This window comes from Catharus ustulatus, chromosome 12 (genome assembly GCF_009819885.2).
Source record: "Catharus ustulatus isolate bCatUst1 chromosome 12, bCatUst1.pri.v2, whole genome shotgun sequence".
NCBI classification, from domain to species: Eukaryota; Metazoa; Chordata; class Aves; order Passeriformes; family Turdidae; genus Catharus; species Catharus ustulatus.
Window position 1 is genome coordinate 18,903,321 of NC_046232.1, and position 20,367 is coordinate 18,923,687.

A 20,367-nucleotide genomic window follows, 5' to 3' on the forward strand; every position below is an offset into this window, starting at 1 on the left:
TGCTTTTCCCTGTACCAGAAAGCTGTGAAAGCAAAATTGTTCTTTTGCTCCTTTTTGACAGAAGAAATGCCACAATGTCAAAACTGTGAGTAAAGGGGCTCAGAGAGAGTTTCCAAAAAGGCAATGTGCCCTGTGCAAAGTCCCAGCACAACAGTAATCCACAGCTCTTCCTTACTTCTGCAAGGCAAGAAAGATGCTCACACAGAATTGACTTTTTTTGCTTAAATTAATCCATTCCTATTGCTAAATCAGCTGCATCTCTCTAAGACTTTGTGGCTGTGTGGGTTTTTTTTATTTCTGAAAAAGGATTAAAAGTGATTATTTTCCTAAGTTGAGTGAGTTATCTGTAGGAGGAACTTCAGGAAGACAACCTTCACATGGAGGATGCCAGAGATGACAGATACTCTGAGGACCTCCCTGTCCAGCACAAACCCCTCTCCTTCCTCGTGATCACACAGCCAAGGAGACATGAAAGCACTTCTGAAATGGCTACAAAGAGATGACAAACCCTCCAAGTCATCAGAGAGCCCCTGCACTGCACTGCTGTCAGGATCACTGTCATCTTAAACCAGACCTTGTGATGCTTTGGACAGGAAACATTCCTCCTGAAGGGGAGGGAAAATAACAGGATCTGTTTCCCTTTCAGTAGCTCTGATTCTGCTGCTGTGCTGCCAGGCAGTGTGGAGAGGGGATTTATTTTTGGTGGAAGGCAATGCTGAGCTCAGACCATCCAGACAAACATCACACAGTGCTATTACATCTTCATTATTGCACTGCTCTATAGAGACAAGTGTTTTGAAGAAGGTAATAAGCACTTATAATTAAGGCAATTATAAAGTAGTTTATTATAGTTGAGCACTAACATAGAGCTGCCTTGTGTCCAAGAGAACCTAACCAGTGATACAGAGTATCTGGGGAATTTTTAAAACAGCATCAATCTGATGGTTATGGCTCTGGAGACAAAAATACCAGTTAGTGGCATAAAAAGACTGATTTTACAAGCCACTAGAGGATGCAAGGAGGGAAAACATGGAGAAAAAAACGTGCAACTGATATTGGATGCAAGTCCTCGTTCCCTGGCAGGCAGCTCTGGAGTGGGAAGTCACCCTGCCCATGAGCTGAGCCTGACCCTTGGAGAGCCATGGGGTGCACAGCAGCATGAGACAGAATTACCCTTGTTTGTGCTTCACAGCCACCTTGGGAGACACCAGGAGATGAGCATCCCAAAAACGATGTGACCTCGAGCAACACAAGATCTCAGGAAATCCTAACTGAAACAAAATCCATCAGCTCTTCACTCAGCACAGGTTTCTGTAGGGCAATGGAAGTGTTGCTCTGAGCAAAACAGTTTCTAAGCTATCATCACAAAGTTAGAACCTAAAAGAAACCTGAGAGAAACGCAGCCCTTTGCTCTTCCTCACTTGCATGATGCCATCAGACATTGCCTCTGGTTTCCATGCTGATTTAAAAACATATCACGGACCCCAGCAGCAAGCATTTGTTTTTTCATGGCTTCAGACACACTACTTTAAACACTCTCTCCCCCTTAAAATTGTTTTAAAACTCCCTGAACAGGCAGCAAATTTCTTTCAAGTCTGTTTTTATGTGAAAGATGTGTTTGTGTATGCTTTTGCTTCTCTAGGCCAACAGTGGTGATGTTTTTGATGCAGCAGCAGAAGATGCTGTCACTTGAGAAAAGATAAAATTATCACCTTTCATGAAACATCTACAGGTTTAACCAACCCACTCCTCTAACAGCTGAAAACAGAATCTTGGCAGAGAGAAAAAACAAAGTGTAGACATAAGGATAAAAAGTACTTCAAGCCTACAATTACCTTCTGTGGGAAGAGAGAGGGTGAATCAGTTGTTGTATAAAACAGTCAGTGGCACCTACTTATTTCCTACATGATGGCTATGGAGAGGAGGAGGAGGAGGAAGAGGAGGAGGAAATGCCAGTGACCCCAGGGCTTACCCAGGCGGCTCCAGGACACGATGGGCCGGGGGTTGCCGGTGGCGATGCACTCCAGCACCGCGGTCTGGTGCACGGTCAGAGTCAGGTTCTCCGGGCCCACAAGGATCATGGGGTCCTTGTACACGGTGGAGTGGGAGCCTGCAAAGACAGCACCATAGTCAGAAGGCTTCTGATTCCCTCTTGGTTAAAGGGAACATTGAGGACTTCAGGCATTCTCTAAGTATTTATCCTCCTTCATTGGGAACTGTAGTGACGGGAGAAGCAGCAATGAGTTCAAACTGGAAGAGGAGAAATTGAGGTTGGGTATTTGGAAGAGATTCTTCCCTGTTAGGGTGGTGAGGCCCTGGCACAGGATGCCCAGAGAAGTTGTGGATTCCATCCCTGGAAGTGTTCAAGGCCAGGCTGGACAGGACTCAGAGCAACCTGCTCTAGTGGCAGGTGTCCCTGTCCAGGGCAGGGGATGGAATGAGATGACCTTTAAGAGTCCTTCCAACCCAAACCATTCCAGGATCCTAAATTATGTGGCTGGTGTAACCCTCAATAAATCTGAGATGTGTATGAAACAAAAGGAGCACAGTGTTTGTGTGACAGTCACACTGAACATGTTTAAAGCCTGCATTGATTATTCCTGGGGAAAACCCCTGAACCAATGACCCAGCCACAAACAGCCCTGTTAACACTTGGATATCAGCAGCATGAAGAAGGAACTGCACTGTGAACTGCAGAGAACATGTGTATGATGTATAAGGAAAACACAACATGCAAGACAGCAGGAGTACAAAGAAATGAAGGAGTTGCTTTATCTTTCAGCATTTTGAGCCATAAACTAATCCATACAGAGCACAGTGCCTAACTCTGTCTCTGTGAGCATCCTCTCTTGCTGCTGGTGTCACTTGCTCCAAAGGACCTGTCCTGGGACAAGGAGTGATGGAGGTAACAGTCCCTGACTCCTGTTGAGGAGTTTTCTGAGAGAAAACTCCTCTGACGACTGCACCCCACCTTTTCCTACCATTTTCCTGCACCCCATGGCACTGATATAACTGTGACACATTTGCTGTTCATGATACAATCACTAATCCTTTAGTTGCACTACAGTAGTACCAAGTGGCAGCAACCAAGAATAAGATGGATGTACACACCCATAACAAAACAAAATCCTGGCACAAGGACCCTGGACACAAGACAGGCACAAGAAAGGCAAAAGAAAACACATTTCACTTGATAGAATGATAGCATGGGACAAATACATCATCCTTTGTTATGTATACCATAGCTGAATCCACATCTCCTGAGTCCCTAAAAAGTGTCTTATCCCTGGGCCAAATGTCCCTGCACCCTTTAGTCCCATTTGCTGGAAGCAGGAGAGGAGGAAACCCGAGAGATATTCTCAGTTCTCCATCAGTAAACAGGAACACTGAAAATCTCTGCATTATTCTTTCTCCCCATCTCTGATGAGAGCTGGGTTACACTCCAGAACTGCTGAGGTCAAAGCAGTGTTTAAGGAATTCCATCAATCTTTCAGCTGCTGGCAAAAAAAGCCCTGCACACCTGCAAAGAGAAATACTTGGGCTGGTCATCTGGGCCCAAGCAGGAGAGGGGCACAGGGAGGGCTGGGGAGCGAAGCCATAGGGACCAACCCACACTGAGTTCTGCACATGGACTTTCCAATGTTCAAAAGGCTCTTTACAGAGAACTGATCCACCAAAATCTACCTACAGGGGGCTTTTCTCCAAGAAAAACAATTTCTTTTGAGTGTTACCCTTCCACAGCAGCTCAGGGGCTGGAATCAGGGCATAGCAGGGGATTGCACAGTGGTCCAAGGGCCAGCACAGATCAGAGCAGCTCGTTTGTTAATCGTTCCTACGGGGGCAAAGCAGGGAGCAATAAAGCAACTCCGAGCTTGTGTGTAAATGGGCAAAATCCAAGAAAAATCACCGTGTCAGTGTGACTTAAGAGCTGACTTTCTCACTAAATGCATTTCACTGCAAGCCATAAAATGCAGATTTTTTGATGAGAACCAGAATGCACAATAAATTCATATGACCGGCTGGTTAACCCCAAGAGATCTGAAAAACAATACCTTCCCCTCAGTACCTCAGAGTGCCTTTAAAACCCATGTAGATTTATTGTTCTGAATCACAATACTAAATGTTCACGCTCAGAATAATACGGTATTATCAGCGTATTATACAGCGATTTCAATATTTCAAAACATGGAGAAATGAAATGAATTGTCCAAGGTCACCCAAGAATACCAGCAAATGGGAGCCAAGCTCAAAGCAGAATTTATAAAACACACTACTCTGACAATAAAATATTAAAAAATCACATTCTTTGATTTCTACTCTGAGTCTTAAATAAACCTTCAGGTTTTTGAGTGTTGTTTCAGCTCCCTGAGTTAGGGCAAACGCTGTCCAGCTCTAGAAGTGGCATTTCTGTCACTGCTCACCTTCTTCTGCAAAGATCATGGAATGGTCCTGTAGCTTTGCTGCTGAGCCCACCTCCCACAGGAGTGACAGCTCCAGGGCCAGCAGGGAGTGGGACCCAGTAGTCACAACCATGTCTCAACATCAAGGAGGAGGTTTCCTTCTTCAACCAGACCAGCCCTTTGATGCAAGGTCAGGAAGGAAGGAGTGACAAAATGAGGGACTCATGGCAGATGAGTGCTGTTGGAGTTCAGTAGGGTTCAGGGCAGCACAGGGATTTATCTGGAAAGGGAAAGGCTCTAATGATGCCTGTGGTCCCCAGGGATTCTGCCAGCAGCAGTCACAGTGAGGATGGGGAGGTCCCCAGCACTGCCAGCAGTGACAGGCACTCCAGCAGGGACAGGATCTTGATCAAAAGGCCAGCAGCAGAGAGAGCCACAGCTCACACTGCAAAGGTGTCAGTGCAGAGAGGCAGGCAGCCCCCTCGGGAGCAGCTCTGCTGAGCAGGCACTTGAAAATAATCAATCAGCAGGACTGGAGACATCTCTGTGCTGCTCACTGCCGGCAGCCCCGCCACCACTGCCAGCAAGAGGAGGGAGAGCACCGTGAACAGGCTCCTTCACCTCCCACAGGCAGCCTCCTCCTCCTCCTCCTCTCCTGCTGGCTGTGGCAGTGCCCTGCAGGGCACAGGCTTAGAGAGCCCATTCTCACCCTCTCCCTCCTCCCTCCCAGCCAGGGCTTGGATTGGAAACCTCAGGAAAGCAGATCTGGTGCTGCTCTGTGGGTGAAGCAATGGCTGAAGCAGGGAAAAGTGGGAATCCTCCTGCCATCATGAAGAGCAGAGAGACCATTTCCTTCCCCATGACACAAGAAGGAGGTGATACAGAAGATTTGCAAGAATTCTGTTTACCCCATCATGCCTATCACCATTAGCACAGCTGGACTCACGTTAGCTCAGTATTTACTGACACAACACCCACACCAGCAAAGCAATGCCCCGTGCTCCTCTGTGGCTCACCACAGCCTCTGCTGCCGTGCCAAAGCCCAGGGTTCACATGCTAACACATACCTGCTGCCCTGATCTAACAGATATTTGTGTGTTCTTAGCAAACACCACAGAGCATAAACCTTTTCCATGGAGGTTTAACCCAGTGGAAGGAGTTTTCCATGCAAATGTTCAGTAGTGCAGGCACTGATGCATGGTCCAAACCCTCCAAACAAACACTTACACACGGTGCCTGTATTCATCATCCAACTGTTTTAAGAAGGAGAAAAACCCACAAATGTTTCACAGACAGGAAACCTGGAAAATATCCATCTGCAATGAGGGATGGTCAGATGAGAACAAGTAGACCTTTCCGCTCTGTGAGAAATAATAACTCAGGCCAGTAAACTGACACTAAGAACTTCACCACATTGATAATTTACTGTTCTTTTTTCCCCTCCACGTGGCTGCTGTTTGCATAGAACAAGCAAACAGATAAGGAACAGGCACCCAAAGCTCCCAGGTCTTTCAGAACCAGTTAACTTGCTTTCTTAACTTGCTTTCTTTCCCCATTAGAGTTGATATACACACCATCACTCTTTCCTCAGCTTCACCCCATTTCACACACGCTGCTTTTTTACAGTCAGCAGAGGCTAATCTGACACTTGGTACAGGTGTTAAGTCTCTGCTCCAGAACCACCGGCCAGGTAGAGTTTTGGAGGGTGATGGAAAGCTGTGAGATGTGACTGTGTCCTGGAAAGCCTCCAGCTCCTGAGCACCAGCAATTATGTGTATATGATGGACAGGAGGATCACAGCTCAAGGGAAAGACCTTTGGCTGCATGTAAGAAAGAACTCAGAACACCCACTCAACCATTCCTGGGCAGATTTCCCTTGCCTTTTATCTCCAAAGATGCAATCTCCATTTCCACAGGGAATGGGGGATGTCCCGCACCGGAGGAGATCTTAACAAATAACAATCCAGAACAAGGAAGGTGTCATGGATGGACAGAGGAATGCCTCTCTGTGTGTTAGCCTGAAGCTCTCTTAAACTGTCCTGGTTCAGAACAGCAGTGGGAAGACAGGAAGGCAGCCAGGACAGCATAGCTGGCACTAACCTGACACGGTGAGCCGAGCCTCCCGGCTGAACTTCACGTTAGCAATATTGGTGGCAACACAGTGAAATATCCCACTGTCTTCTGCCCTTAGTCCTGTTATCTGGAGAACCCCCTTGGGAAGCAGTGTGTACCTGTGGGAAGAGAAAACAGAATCAAAAGCTTGCAAAACAGGACATGATGTGACAGCAGGCTGCACACCCATCCAGGAGAGGCAGGCACCCCTGCATCCAGCGCAGAGGTGCCAATGCCACCAAGAGATCAACACCCCTTTAGGCTGAGCCTGCTTCTGCACCAGTTCTTACTTTTTTTAGGATACTTGAGCCTCTGGTCTTCTTTTACAGGGAGTAAAAGAAAATAATTTATCATCTGATGCATCCTTGAGAAATGGTGATTTTTGCTGGAAGGCTACAAAATAGATGCTTCCTATTTAACTTGTGTTAAAGCTCCAGCAGTGCATTTGCATGTGAAAACAGCTGACATTGGAGTTATCATGATGTGAGAATTATCACTCATCAGCTGAAGCACAGTGACCATGGACAGGCATCAGAAACCTGTGCTCCACACTCCCCACTCCAGGACTCAAATCTGTATGACCTTAAAATCTCAGACACATGAAAAGGTATGTTTAAAATAAATACTGAGCGAGCAAACGTAAACACCAATAAATATTTTACATCTTTAAAACACAGGCACATTTAAATCACGCGTGCATACACACATATATGTACACATACATTACAGGTTGCTTGGCAACCACTTGTTTAAATTGGCTGGCAGTAAGTCATTACAGAGTGATGAGTTAATAATCCATTTCCGTCCGGAAGATGAAGCATATCTCTCTCCATATCAGCATATGGTTAAGTGCCTATAACCTGCTCCCCGTGCAGGTTCCAAACGTGCGGCTCCGTGTCGGTGGCAGCACGACAGCAATCAGTTTTACACGGCCCGAAGTTGATTGCAATCTCTCTGGGACTTTAAAATGCCCATTGTTTTGGATCAATTATACTACAAGAAGCCTTCATTTTTGTTAACAATCTGCCCACAGCATTAGAAGATTCAATTCCAAAGCTATTATTCTGCCTTCAAAGCCTCCAAGTGCAAGACTTGGCATACAAATTTATATACGTTTTATACGCAGAAATGCACCAAGCGTGATTAATGCAGAAATCCAATTCAGTTAGAGAAGCAACTCTCATCACCCAGGCTCTGGTGTCAGAGATTAATCTACTGAGCTGACAATAAAAAACTTCCCCAGTAACTTTACTCCTACAAAAAGACAAATCTCTTCAAAATCAGGACACAAATGTAGGGAAACAGCTCTTGGGCCACATCCTCCAGAGCTTAGGCAAACTCCATTCCCCAGAGGAGAAGCAGCAGGAACAAGCACAGCTTGGACCCTTCTGGGTTGGAGAAAAGTCTTGGCTTCTCAATCTTGGGGTTCCTCAGCCCTAGGGTTCCCCAGCCTTGGAGAAAAGAAGTCCTGAACACATTTAAATCCCTGTCACATTCCTGACCATCTCCACAACTGTGTACCTGGGCTCAAATGGAAAGGATCAATGATGCATGAAGGACTTCAGGGGAACTTCATCTGTCCTGCAACATCTCACTGGGATGCCACAAGGCATCCAGCACAGTTCTCCACCCTTTACTTCTGCTGATGCCACCTTGGATCAGTGGCTCTGCTCTACCACATCCCCAGTTCAGCACCTGTATGAGTAAGAAGCCTTCAGAGGAGATCAAGTTTAACAAATCAACTCTGTGCTGGGCTAAAAAAAGCTCAGCTGAAAAATGCAAGGAAAAACAAAACCTGACAGTTGCAGTTTTCCACAGCAGATTTCAGCCTCTTGGGTCCTTCTACTGTAAGTTCACTGCCACTCTGAGAAGGTCAGGCATTGTTCCAGCCCTTGTGTTTGCTCCTGCCTCCAAAGAACTCAACCACATTCTGCTGCAGAACTGACATTTTTAAGAATAGGGGCTTTCAGGAAAATATTTACAGCTTCCTGGTTTCGCCTACTCCCAAGGCAGGGCCGTCAGCCCGTGCTGGAGGTGTGCTGTGAGCGATTGTCTCCCACCCTGGCTGTGCAGCTCCCGAGCTGCAGCTGGGGCTGCCAGCACCGGGCACGCGTTTCCTGCACCTGTCCCGAGGATCAAACCGTGCTGAGGGACGTTTCCGACGCGCAGGGAGCAGCCTGTCAAACACAGGAAGCGCCGACGTGCTGCTCCAGGTCTAGGCTGGGAAGGGAGGCAGCTGGAGTTTCTCTTTAGGAGATTGTTTGGGAAATGGCAGCTCAGGGTGCTGTGGGAAGCTCTCTGCAGAGCTCCCCAGTTGCCACACAGGAGGGAATAGCAGCCACAGAGTAATTCAGCACTTACAAGAGTCCAGGACCCACATGCCAAGTCATGGATCTGTCTCAGAAAGAGCTCCACAAAATGGAGCCATGCAGGGTTGAAGGATGCCAAAGCTACCCAGTTCTTTGAGGCTTGCTGGGCAGGTCTCCAGGTTGGAAAATAAACCTGGAGCAGGGCTGATCAGAGATGGTCAGTGCAAGCCCTTCAAAATCAGCTAATAGCTATATCTACCTCTCCTAGGAAATGCCAGTACTACTACAAGGTGCTTGGCCAAAAAGAGAACCAAACCAGAAAAGTCACAACACACAAACAAAAAAGTCTTCCATGGTGGAAACACTGGCCAAGATCCTTAGCCCAGGTTAGCTGTGTCCAAGCACAACTGTGAAAGCAACAGAAAGCCTGGCCATCCTTTCCCACCTGGAGGAAGGCCAGCAGCACGTCCTACCTTTCGTTGTCTGTGTTGACTGGCATGCTGTTCTTGTGCCACAGGATGACTGGCTCAGGCAGCCCGTGGATCTGGCACTGGAATCTTGCTACCCCGCCCTCCTCCACCACTGCGTTCTGAGGGTGGATGTGGAAGTCAGACATTGCTGGCAGACAAAAAGAGAGACAGAATTATTCACAAGTTAAGAAAGATCCAATAACTGTAAGCTGTCAGCAATTTCACATGAACTAGAAACACACTCTCATTTCCCACAGAATGCAAATGGGACTGTAATGTAATGTAAGAGCAGAAGTCAGCTTGCAGCCTAACCTTCTGCATGGAAAAACAAAGACTAGTGGGAAGTTCTTGGTATCCCACCTGAATCTGGGTATTCAGTCATTGAACTTTGGCTCAACCAGAACAGGAGACTTTGCTCCAAGACCCTCATGGTCCTCAGCAAAGTCTGCTGGGGCAGCAAGAAACACAGACACAGCACTGGCACTTAGCAGAGGTCATTCCCAATAGTCTTTGGCTCCTAGTCCACATCAAAACAGAGATGGATTCTTTCTGCTGCCATCAATGTCAACATTTGGGAAGGAAAAGGATTTGGCCAAAAGAAAGGGCAGCTGCCAAGAGCTCAGCAAAGCAAGGTTTTTGGGGCTGGGACCATCTGACAGCAAATGATGAACCCCAGCATGCTCACACAGGGTGAACACAGACCAGCCTGCTCCAGCAAGCCACAGCTGTAACCACCGTGCAGAAACACTCTGGCACGCTGTTAGAGCTACATAAATAATACCGTAATTATTACTATTAATTAATTGGAAGGTGCTGCCTGTTGACTCCGCAATAAACATATTCAAAGCTAATAAACATCCCAGTGGTTATTGAGCTCATGATTCATTTAAAGTGCTGCATCCACAGGAAGGTCTCTCACATTACCATACAAACAAACTCCAAGAGAACCCCCTGCTCTGCTGCCCCAGCCCGCTGACACCCCTCTCCCCAGCAAGAAAGCCTCGACCCCTTTTAGGTGCATCAAGTGCAAAGGCTGTGGGTCAGCTAAGGAACAAGCTGCCTATGTGTCAGGGCAGCTTAATCACTCATCTGCAAACTGCAGTTGGGCTCAGGCAGATGGGAGATGGCCATTAGCAATCATACATTAAATATGTGTTGCATTAACCTGCGCTGCTCCCGCAACCACCGCTCTCCACCCGCTGATGGCAGATTTGTTAAGCTGGTGGAGGAACACAGAGCAAAGCCCCAGTCCTGCACAGTTGTAGGGCTGGGAAGGTTTTGCAGGCATGAGGGTGGGATGGGCAGCCAGCCCCACGTCGGGAGCAGGACCAGGGAGCGGCTGCGCAATGCTCCAGCCAGATGGGGACACACCAGCACAAGGTGAAAGATCACAGAAAATTGTATTTCTCCTTCCCAAGATAAAAGCCAATGCAATTATCCTCTCTGGTATAGGATGAAGCCCAATGGTGCAATGGCAATTTACTCAATTCATATAGATTTAGTCTTGAAATGACACTCATCATGGCCCAGAGCACTCAGACATGTAAAGGAGCACAAAGGCTGCTAGGAGGTCTCCCACACCAGGTGATGCCCTTTCAAAGGTGGCAAGGGATGCTTCAAAAGATGGGGGATCCACAGGTGCCTGCAGCAGGAGAGCTCAAGGGAGCCTGCAGAACATTTCAAGGCTGGAAACTCAGACCAGAGCATTTTTGCAAAGCCAAAGCTTATGAACCCTCACCAAGAAATTAATCCAAGAATTACTGAGAATGACACAAAGCTCTCTAAGAAAATTTTTTAAAAAGCAGACATTCAGATGCCTGCAGGAAAATTCCTTTCAAATGTACAGATGCTCAGCACTGAGGTTTTTTGGTGGCTGACAAGGTTGATAAAAGAGGGAGGTGTGAATGAGAACAGCCCTGGCACAGACTTCGCTCTGCTGGCTACAGAATTCACCGCCATTCCTTTATTTCAATAATATCACCTCTTATAGGTAAAACTGCAGCAATAACCTCTACTCTTAAAGACACCAGTATTAATATTTATCATGAATAAAACATGGCAAGTTATAAATAATTCAGTTATGAGGATGTTAAGTAAAATATTACTCTTCAACGACACTATAATGTGGCTTTGAAGCACAGTTTTATGTTAAATGCCTAGGAAACACTGTGACCCTTGCCAAGACCAGCTGGTTTGCAGAAGATGCATTAAAAATTCATGCACTGAGGTACAAAATGCTATTTTAAAAACAGGTTTATGAGTTTATTTACAGTTGCAGAGACAATAGACTTTTGGAGCATCTCCTGTAAAACAGCAACAGAACTTCTGTGTGAGTGATTAGTGGGTTTTTAGCCTGGGAATAAATCACCAGTGAGAAGGAGAGGAGAGGGACAGGAGCTCAACTGCTTCACAGGGCATTGCCTGGAGGGGCTCAATCTCTGCTCACCCATGTGAGGTTTTTATACACGTCCCAGCTGAGTGTAACAAACTCATGCAGCAGAGTGCTTGCTCCTGTTTGTCACTCGTCCTCCCGTGGCAAGCAGCAGGACCCTGTTAGCAGCCGGGTGCTTTTGTTCCAGCCACCAAGGAGAGGAGCTGCATGTCAGCCCGGGTGGGGTTGGCTAGCAGCCAGGGAGCTGCAGCTCATTTCTATGCTAATGGCCATAATAATTTTAAAAATAAATACATGCAATCACAATATTCACCCGCGAGCTCCTACGAGGGGAGGCACTCACTAATCCATCTGCCAGCGGCCTCTGCCATCCAGCAATGCAGCACCCATGTGCCAGTGGAGGGACTGGTGCTGCCCCAAGCCTTTTTTATCATCATCAGAGGGGTGAGTGCCACCCTGTTCCCATTAAACTTCCCTCTGCAATTTCCTTGTGTCATCAAGCCATAAAAAACATAAATCACATGCACACTCATTGCTCCACACTAATTCTCCAAGCTGTGATGTCTCAGTGCTTCTGCTATCATCTCACCTGGATTTTGGCTGTGGTACACAGCGACTGCAACAAGGCAGGGAAAGACAAAATTAGGGTTCACAGCAGACAGGGAATGGTCCTGGCAGCCCTTTGACACTGCAGGCATGGAGGAGCCTCCTCCAAAAGATGCTGGCCAAGGCTAGATGCAGATTGAATGCTGACTGTCCACAGGCACACAGACACATGAAGCAGAGCAGTTCCTCTTCTTTTCTCCTTCCCCTGTGTTATACAATTAAGGACCTCAACTAGGATGATGCTGGATCACAGGCAAGGCTCTTCTATAAAGAAACCCCCATGCTTGAGATGCCCCCTGAACTCCCAGTGGGATGCAGTCCCTGAAGGCATGTCCTATGGACACAGGTGAGCAGCAACCCTTAACCTCATCCATATTCATGGAGGATTCATTCTGGGGTCTCCTCTAATCAAATCACAAGCACTTCCTCCATCCCAACAGGCCCAGTGGAAAGGCCAATGGAATAAAAATGAAAATAGCTATTGAGTGAAATTTTCTCTACTCCATAAAAAACTAAATTGAAACCATTAGTGGCCAATCCTTTTTTGCTCAGTGCAGCATTAGTGCTAAGCCAGAGATTGACCTAGATTTGATATAGAAAAAGAAAACATTAACTTGGTATGTCCAAGCAAATCCCAGGCCTTTAGAGTCATTAAAACACAAACACTGTGCAGGCACAAGGAGAGGAGGAAGACTTGAAAGGTTCAGTGCCAAACACGGTGTTAGGAGAGCATTTGGGAAGGCCAGCTAATTCTGCAATCAAATTGCCTCTTTATTTTAAATTACTTACAGGGAAACAGAGACCCAGGCTGGCTCTGACCAAGACAATGCTGGGGAGGAGTGAGCATCCACACCACCACACAGTCCACAAACAGCAGCCCACAAGAGAAGATCCTTTCTCTACATTTCTGTCTCCACCAACCTGTTAAATTCAGACCTTTTCCAATGGAGGCATGTTGTTAAAATGCCTCACAGCTGACACAGTACAAGGAACAAGAGTTTTATGGGGATGTGCCTGCAGTACACAGGCTTCCAGATGCTCCTACCAAGGAGGGTGGGCTTTGTTACCTCCACCACAACTGAGGAAGGTGAAATCTGAGAGGCAAATTATTTGCCCAGTACAGAGAACAAGCCATGGGCAAGCTGATCCCTTCCAAGATTGGCTCCATTCCGATGAGCTGGTGATTTTAATATTGAATTTCTCTACTTACTAATAAAATTCAGGTCAGCAGAAGCCAGAGCTGTTTTTAAAACACAATGAGCACCATGCCAATTAATGCCAAACCTTAACCACTCTCAAATCAGGCTGAGAGCTCCAGCAGAACCACCCTTCAATTTCTGTGAGATTCATGGAGCACCCAACTCCTTTTTCTGAAAGCCACCAGTGCCAAGGTAAGCAGAGGGATTAAATTTTCAATTCCCTCTCGGTTTAAGAGACCTTCACCACTAAGTCAGCAATCTGCCAGGGAACATTCTCAAAGAAGCCAGCAGAAAGTGAAAGCTCTCCAGACTCAGGTCCCTTATTTGTCCCCTCCACACTCTGGAAATGGAGGATTTGCCAACGAGAAGGAGTTGGCACAAAAGATGGGGGGCACATGGATACCACAAATCCCAACCTCTCCTCTCTTCCCCCCGCCATCAAACAGCAACGCCTGCCCAAGCCTTGAAGAAAAACACACTGAATCTTCTCTCCATACTTTTTTTTTTTTAAAGATGGATTTTTAGAAAGCTAAATGCAAGCCCAGGGCAGGCCAGGCCGGTGGCTGCTCCAGCTGCAGAGCAGGCTGTGCGCCTGCGAGCCGGCCCTGCGTGTCTAATGACGCTATTGTGCGAGGTTGGTGCTGAACTGCCATCAGCCCAATTTGGAATGCAAGTTGCTTTGTGCATAGTGAAGCGTGAACAACAGCGCCGCCCATTTATCTATTTAATTCTCCAGGAGTAGCAGGAGCGGGGCCCTTGCTCACATCTAAAGGGAAGAAAAATCGCCTTTCTCTCAGCTTTGGAAAGGGAGGGAAATATTAAAGAGCAGCCGTGCCTCTCCCAGCACTGAGGAAAATCCTCTCTGCCCCTGTCCGCTAATCATAGAAAGGAAAATCCCAAATCTCTATTGTCCATGCTGAGCCTCAGATCTCAAAAGAATATGGGCTGTAAGACTCAGGACAGTTTGAAGCAAGGAAGACATTTTAGAGAAATGTAGTTTATTTAAGAGGAAACAAAACACCTGGTGAGATAAAAGAGGGAGGATGACCCACCTTGGTCTGTGCAGAGGTACAGGAAAATGGTCAGTCCTGAACACTTTTTATTTGGAATATTTTCAAGTAAGTGTTTATTCCTCTTTTGCTTAGGCTGTTGTTTTCTTCCCCTGGAGCTAACAGGATGGCTCAGAGCATGAATGGAGGATGGTCCAGCCTCTGTTCTCTCTGCATTTTGCATACTCGTGTCTCTTGTTTTCACCCACAATCAAAGCTGACTGGAAGAATTTAAAATAGGCTGAGAAGACAGCACATCATGAGACTTCTCTGGTTGAGGAACAAAGTCTCCACCTGGCCTGTTTTCTTCTCCTGTCCCAAGCTCCTGGGACAGGGATGGAAGGGAGATAACAGATAATGCCTCACAGTGGGACACAGCAGCTGCCCACAGGAGGGAACATGCAACAGATATTTTACAAGAGGAATATGGGGAAAAATCTTCTACCTTATGACTAAGTCAACCAGGAGGCAAATTTTTGTCTGGTCTGGGACTGTGGCTTCTCAACTTTTTGCATAACACATGAGATGACTGCGAGCCAAATCCAGCTCAGGTCAGCTCCCTGCTGCACGGCAATGAACAACCCTGATGGACGCTACTGACCCATGATTTATTGTTAGGTTTGCTGCTTTCAGAAGCAGAAAAAAGCCCAGAGCCCTGTAGGGGCTGCTTCTGCGTAGGGATGATAAATATCCTGTGAAAGTAATGAACACATCTTCACTGCATGCAGAGCAGGGGTCAGAGGGAACAACCTCAGGAGCCCCTGGTTGCTGTAGCTGTCCTGCATGAGTGAAGGAACCAGGCTGGGAGGATGATGATGGGTTCTTCCTGAAAAGGTCCCTGTAGGGTGGCACCTGGAAACCCTTGGAATGCCTGCACTGCAGCTCCACTCCTCTTCCTGAGGCTTGACTGAATGTGCTGCTCATTGCCAGCACACCCAGCCTCTCCTGCACAATCACAGGTGTCTCCAAACCCACATTCCAGTCCTAGAGAACACTTAATATATTCACAGTATTTATTATAACTCACTTACTGGGAAACTAACTATACCACCATCAGTTGTTGATGTAGGGGTACTCTCCTGTGAGTGGGAAAGATTTTTGACTGGATAAATGGCTCAATGACTGTTTCATACTGCAATATCTCACAATTTCTATAAAACTCACAAAATGCTGCACCTCTGGAGAAACACTGTCCCCACACTGTCCCAGTACAGCACATTCAACACCTCACCACCCCTGTTTGTCTTAACTCAGGGGAGCAGAGAGCACCAGGGGAGCTGCCAATGCCAGAGAAAACCCTTGAGAGCCTCTGGCCTTTGCCATGCTCTCCCTCCTGCAGCAGCACTGCCCAAATGCTGCTTGCTGAGAGCCAAGACCTACTGTAAAGTGGCTGGAGCCAGAAATCATCCCAACCTGGAAGCAAGAGCAGAGAGTCCCTGTGCACTGGCACAAACACTCTCTCTGAAGAGCAGTAAGCTACCAGGGCTGTCTGAGCAACCTCACACCTTTCCTATAAAGTTATTGGTTATTTTAGGGACTGGCACAAAGTGCCACCCATGGTCACAACCAAAATCCAACATCTTCCCTCCCCTGAGCACCAACAGCACGCTCTGCCCAGGAGGCAATGCTGCTCCTTATAAACCACTTTGAAAGATGCATCTTGGCAATGCCATGGATCAAATTTCTCACTTCCCTCCATGCTCAGAGCACATGGCAGCATCCCATCATGTTACCTGCTACGCTGAGCAGCACAGCTGACAGCCCAGGGTGGTTATTCATCTTCCTGCACCCTCTTGTTTTGCAGGGGATTGACTAATAAACAGCCCCTTTAGCGCTCTCAAATTGGTTTCAGGGAGAGAAGAAGTTTCTGGTGAAGAGGGAGGCATTGCTGGGAGAGACCTTTATCAGGGAGCTCTATTGCAGTAATTTTTCAAGATGAAATTGCTCTCTGGCTCATGACAGCATTTAGTGTATCCTGAGGCGACCATTTGTGAAGCCAAACCTGTGGTCCTGCTGCCCTGCTGCTGGAGGGAAGGGGGAGTATTAAATGTCATAAACAACTCTTAATTTGCCTGGGCAGACTGCACATGGGGTGGGTGATTCTGCAGGGCAGGAAGGGGTTATCTGTCAACTGCACAAGGCTCCAGCACCAAGGGTGATGTTGGCCAGGCAACACTGCTGCTGTGACACCTGCCCAGAGGTACAACTCATCATGAAGGGCTCCTGTGTTTTTGTGAGGTGACTTCTTAAGAAACCCCAGCATCACACAAAGCTCCCCCACCCCCAGGTGGGGCTCCCCTCCAGCACCACAAGAAGATGTCCCTTCCTGTTCCATTCACAGCAATGGCTTCTTCAGGACTTTCCTCTGAAGCACACATTCACTCTTTGCAAAATAGCGATGATTTATCCCACTCAAGTGCCCCTGCAGACCCCTGAAGTAATGAGAAAATGAAGGGCAAGCTGTCCACAAGCCTCTGGGAAGGGTTGGCTCAGCAAGGGCAGAGTACAGCATGCAGTAGGCTGCCAGCAGGCAGGTCTCTCCTGCCAGATTCCCATCCAGAGCTCCTCGTGTTTTTCCTACTCTGACGCACACAATTAAGACAAATTACATAGTTACCACTTTGATTTGTTGTACAATACCGATGTTTTCCATCCCTCTCCCAAATATTGATGGAGATAGTAAAAGAGGAAGCTCCCACACAGCTGGTTTTGGCCCTGGACCACTTTGTTTGCGGCCAACTCCTTCCAGTACCGAGCGTGGTTGGACTAGCAATCCTGCTTTTCATCAGCTCGGAGAGGCAGCGAGCCAAGCGAGCACGAGGTGTTATCCTCACAGCCCTCACAGCACCTCTGGGTAGGAACATCCCTGCTCAGACCTCCCTGAGCAAAGGGAGCAGCTTCCCTGCTTTTTTGTGCTCACCCACCAGCTCACACTTTGTTTTGGCATCTCCAGAGGCACCGGTGGAATCTGTAAAGGTGAAGGCAAGGAAGCTTTTCATCACAACTGCCCATGGAAATGCCATCAGCTTTCAGACAGGGAGCTGTCCTGATTTACAGGCTAATGAATTTTAAATGAGATGCATTTTTTAATTTTTTGTTGTCAGCCCCCATTTTTCTGCCAGCAATCATTCTAGTAATAGCTTTAAATTTTCAGCATCTGTTTTTACCAGCTCTCTTGTAATTAGTTTACTAATGTATTTCACTGTGCCTTTGTTATTTTCAGAGAATTACTTCATTCCCAGCTATCAGAGATAGTGCACTTCAGTCTATAAGGAGTTTGGCCTTTGTTCCCCCATGGTTATTCACATGGGGGAAGATGGCTCAGTGAATGACAAGCCTTTCTATCACTACACATTCTCCATTTAATGTCTTTATACTGGCTCATTAATTACCACAGAAAACTCCTTTCCAAATGGAACCTGTGATTTATAGAAGACTTGGGCAAGGTGCCATTTTTATCGGGCCGACAGCAAACAGCACCAGTGCTGGCAATTTGCTCTTCATTTTCCCTCCTGCTGCAGCAGGGTCAGCCCTGCCAAGGTGGGAGCTTTGCCTGGGCAAGGGAGCTCAGTGAGTGCTCAGTGCTGCTGAGCCATGGGATGGCCAAGCCCATGGAAAATGGAGCTACAGCCCATTCTGCCTGCTGAACAAATGTAGCTATTCCCTTGGGCAGCAGCTGGGGAGTGCCTGGAAGAGGTGAGACTGCCTCTAAGATAATCTCTTTCCCAAATCTGATGGTCCAAGGGGTGGCAGTGCATACAGCAAAGTGTCTTGTGCACCTTGGCAAAAACCCAAGCACAGCATGGAGACTCTGGCTTTCGTGATGGAGTGGGAGTCAGAGGTGCTGGGCTCTGTGGCACCTGGAGGCACCTCTCTGCCATGTCCCATCACACAGCAGGCCTGACTCCCAGCTGAATCCCTCAGAATCTGAAGCATTACAGACTTGCAAACCTCCCAGCACATGGGGTCCAGGCAGGGGGAAGAGCTGCCCAAAGATACAAGGCAAAGGCTCCCTGTGGACCCAAGGCAGCCAGAGCAGGGGGGAAAGGCGGCTGTGGAAGAACCCCAAACAAGGGTCTCTCTGTCCGACGGAAATTAACTTTAAATCCTTCAGAACACTACGTCTTTCACCACGTCCATACTCTGCTGAGCATGATAAACTACTCCCCTTCTTTATTAAGGAATGAAACACAAGTGGAAATGGTGCCCACGATAACTGAAGAAGTTATTTAAATAGAAAAATAATCACAAAAGGCTGGAGTCCCACAGAGGAGCTGCCTCACATCACAGCAAGGGAAATACTCAGCATCCCCTGTGCATGGGGAGAGGAGAGGAGAGACCTCAGGATCACAGCACTGAGCCAGAGCAATGGGGCACAGGGTTAGCATTGCAAAGAACCGCTTTAAAGCTCCTTTCTGTTCATTCTAACTCTGAATTTCATTCAAACACAGGTGATTTTTTCTGAATGCTGAAAGCTGCTCTGCTCCCATCCCTTGGTGCTGAGCACAGATATTGTGCTTCACTGTTGCTCAGTCCATACTGAAGGGGATAATGTCAGAGATGTAGAAAGGACTGAACTGTTGTGATCCTGAGAAAATCCAGGTTCCTCCCAGGTCTGCTTTTCCTCCTAGCAGCAGCTAAGCCGTTAGCTGTCATCTCATCCCTGTGGCTGAGTTACTATATAAATTCCTGTTCGCTCCTTGGCAATAGCAACAGCTTCCTATTTTGCTGGCAGCAATCCAGGGGAAATTCAAGCTGAATTACAGCCATTCTTCAGAAAATAGGCCAAATCCACGAAAGCAGGACACATGACCGCAGACGTAGAGCTCGTCTTTTTTTCTATTTATTTCGCGGCGAGAAGCCCCGTTGGCTGAAAATAGCTTATCTCTGGAAGTCCCCCTTTCCGTTCACGCTGCTGCTCCTGGCTGCCAGCCAAACCATTACCACCTCAAAGAGAGAGTTCATAGCTCCGGCGGATCGGCCCCACGCTACAGGACGTGCGGTTTGATGTTTGCACCGATTGCTCCCCGGGAGCTCGGAGGAGATGGGGATTGTGTTTCTGTGCATGAGCCAGAGAGTGTTAACTCCTTTCCTGGCATGGGTGCACTTGGGGCAGAGCCCCAGCACTGCTGGTCAGAGTAGGCACAGCAGTGTGTACACACGTGCATGTATGTGGATGTATGACAGAATAAATTGTTCCCTGCGAGGCACAGGCTGCCCAGAGAAGCTGTGGTGCCCCATCCCTGGAAGTGTTCAAGGCCAGGTTGGACAGGGCTTGAAGCAATCTGGTCTGGTAGAAAGTGTTCCTGACCATGGCAGGGGGTTGGATGTAGATGATTTTTAAGGTCCCTTCCATCCCAAACCAGGTTAGGGTTCAGTGATTCTGGGGGTGGTAACACAGGTCAGACTCTGTGAGCCAGGGTCCCTCCAGACTCCCATGACAAGTTGACAGCTTCCATTTCATGCCAGGTCCATGTGAAGAAGCCACTCTGTATCAAAGCACCTCTGCCCCCACAGTGAACCCTTTCTCCTCCCTGTGTACCTCAGAGCATCCTAAATAAAACTGGATGCATCACAAACACAAGTAAGGATAGGAGAGAATGGTGGAAGATAAGAAGGATGTGGAAGATGGTGACACAGAGGAAGGAAGTGATAGCAGAGTTACAAACCACCAATCTCACCATCTTTATCTTCCTCATATCATCAGACCATCACTGAACCTGAGGAGCAGTGATGCATTCCAGAAAACAGCTCTCCAGGGAGGACTGCCTTCTTGTTGATAAGAAGCAGGGAGGCTTATCTCCTAAACCCACTGTGACACCTCACCCTG

The 20,367-nt window shown here is 47.5% G+C and overlaps 1 protein-coding gene across 2 annotated transcripts in view; it reads right to left on the reverse strand.

The window, feature by feature from the left end:
• The window catches only part of IGDCC3 (immunoglobulin superfamily DCC subclass member 3), a 98,965-nt gene that overhangs the window by 33,300 nt on the left and 45,298 nt on the right, over positions 1–20,367 (reverse strand). For both annotated transcript variants that reach the window (XM_033070720.1, XM_042779666.1), the window contains exons 3-5: positions 9,295–9,439; positions 6,501–6,631; positions 1,973–2,110 (exon numbers count right to left, since the gene is read on the reverse strand). In XM_033070720.1, coding sequence (XP_032926611.1) covers positions 1,973–2,110; positions 6,501–6,631; positions 9,295–9,439 — 414 coding nt within the window. The remainder of the gene's footprint in view (positions 1–1,972; positions 2,111–6,500; positions 6,632–9,294; positions 9,440–20,367) is intronic.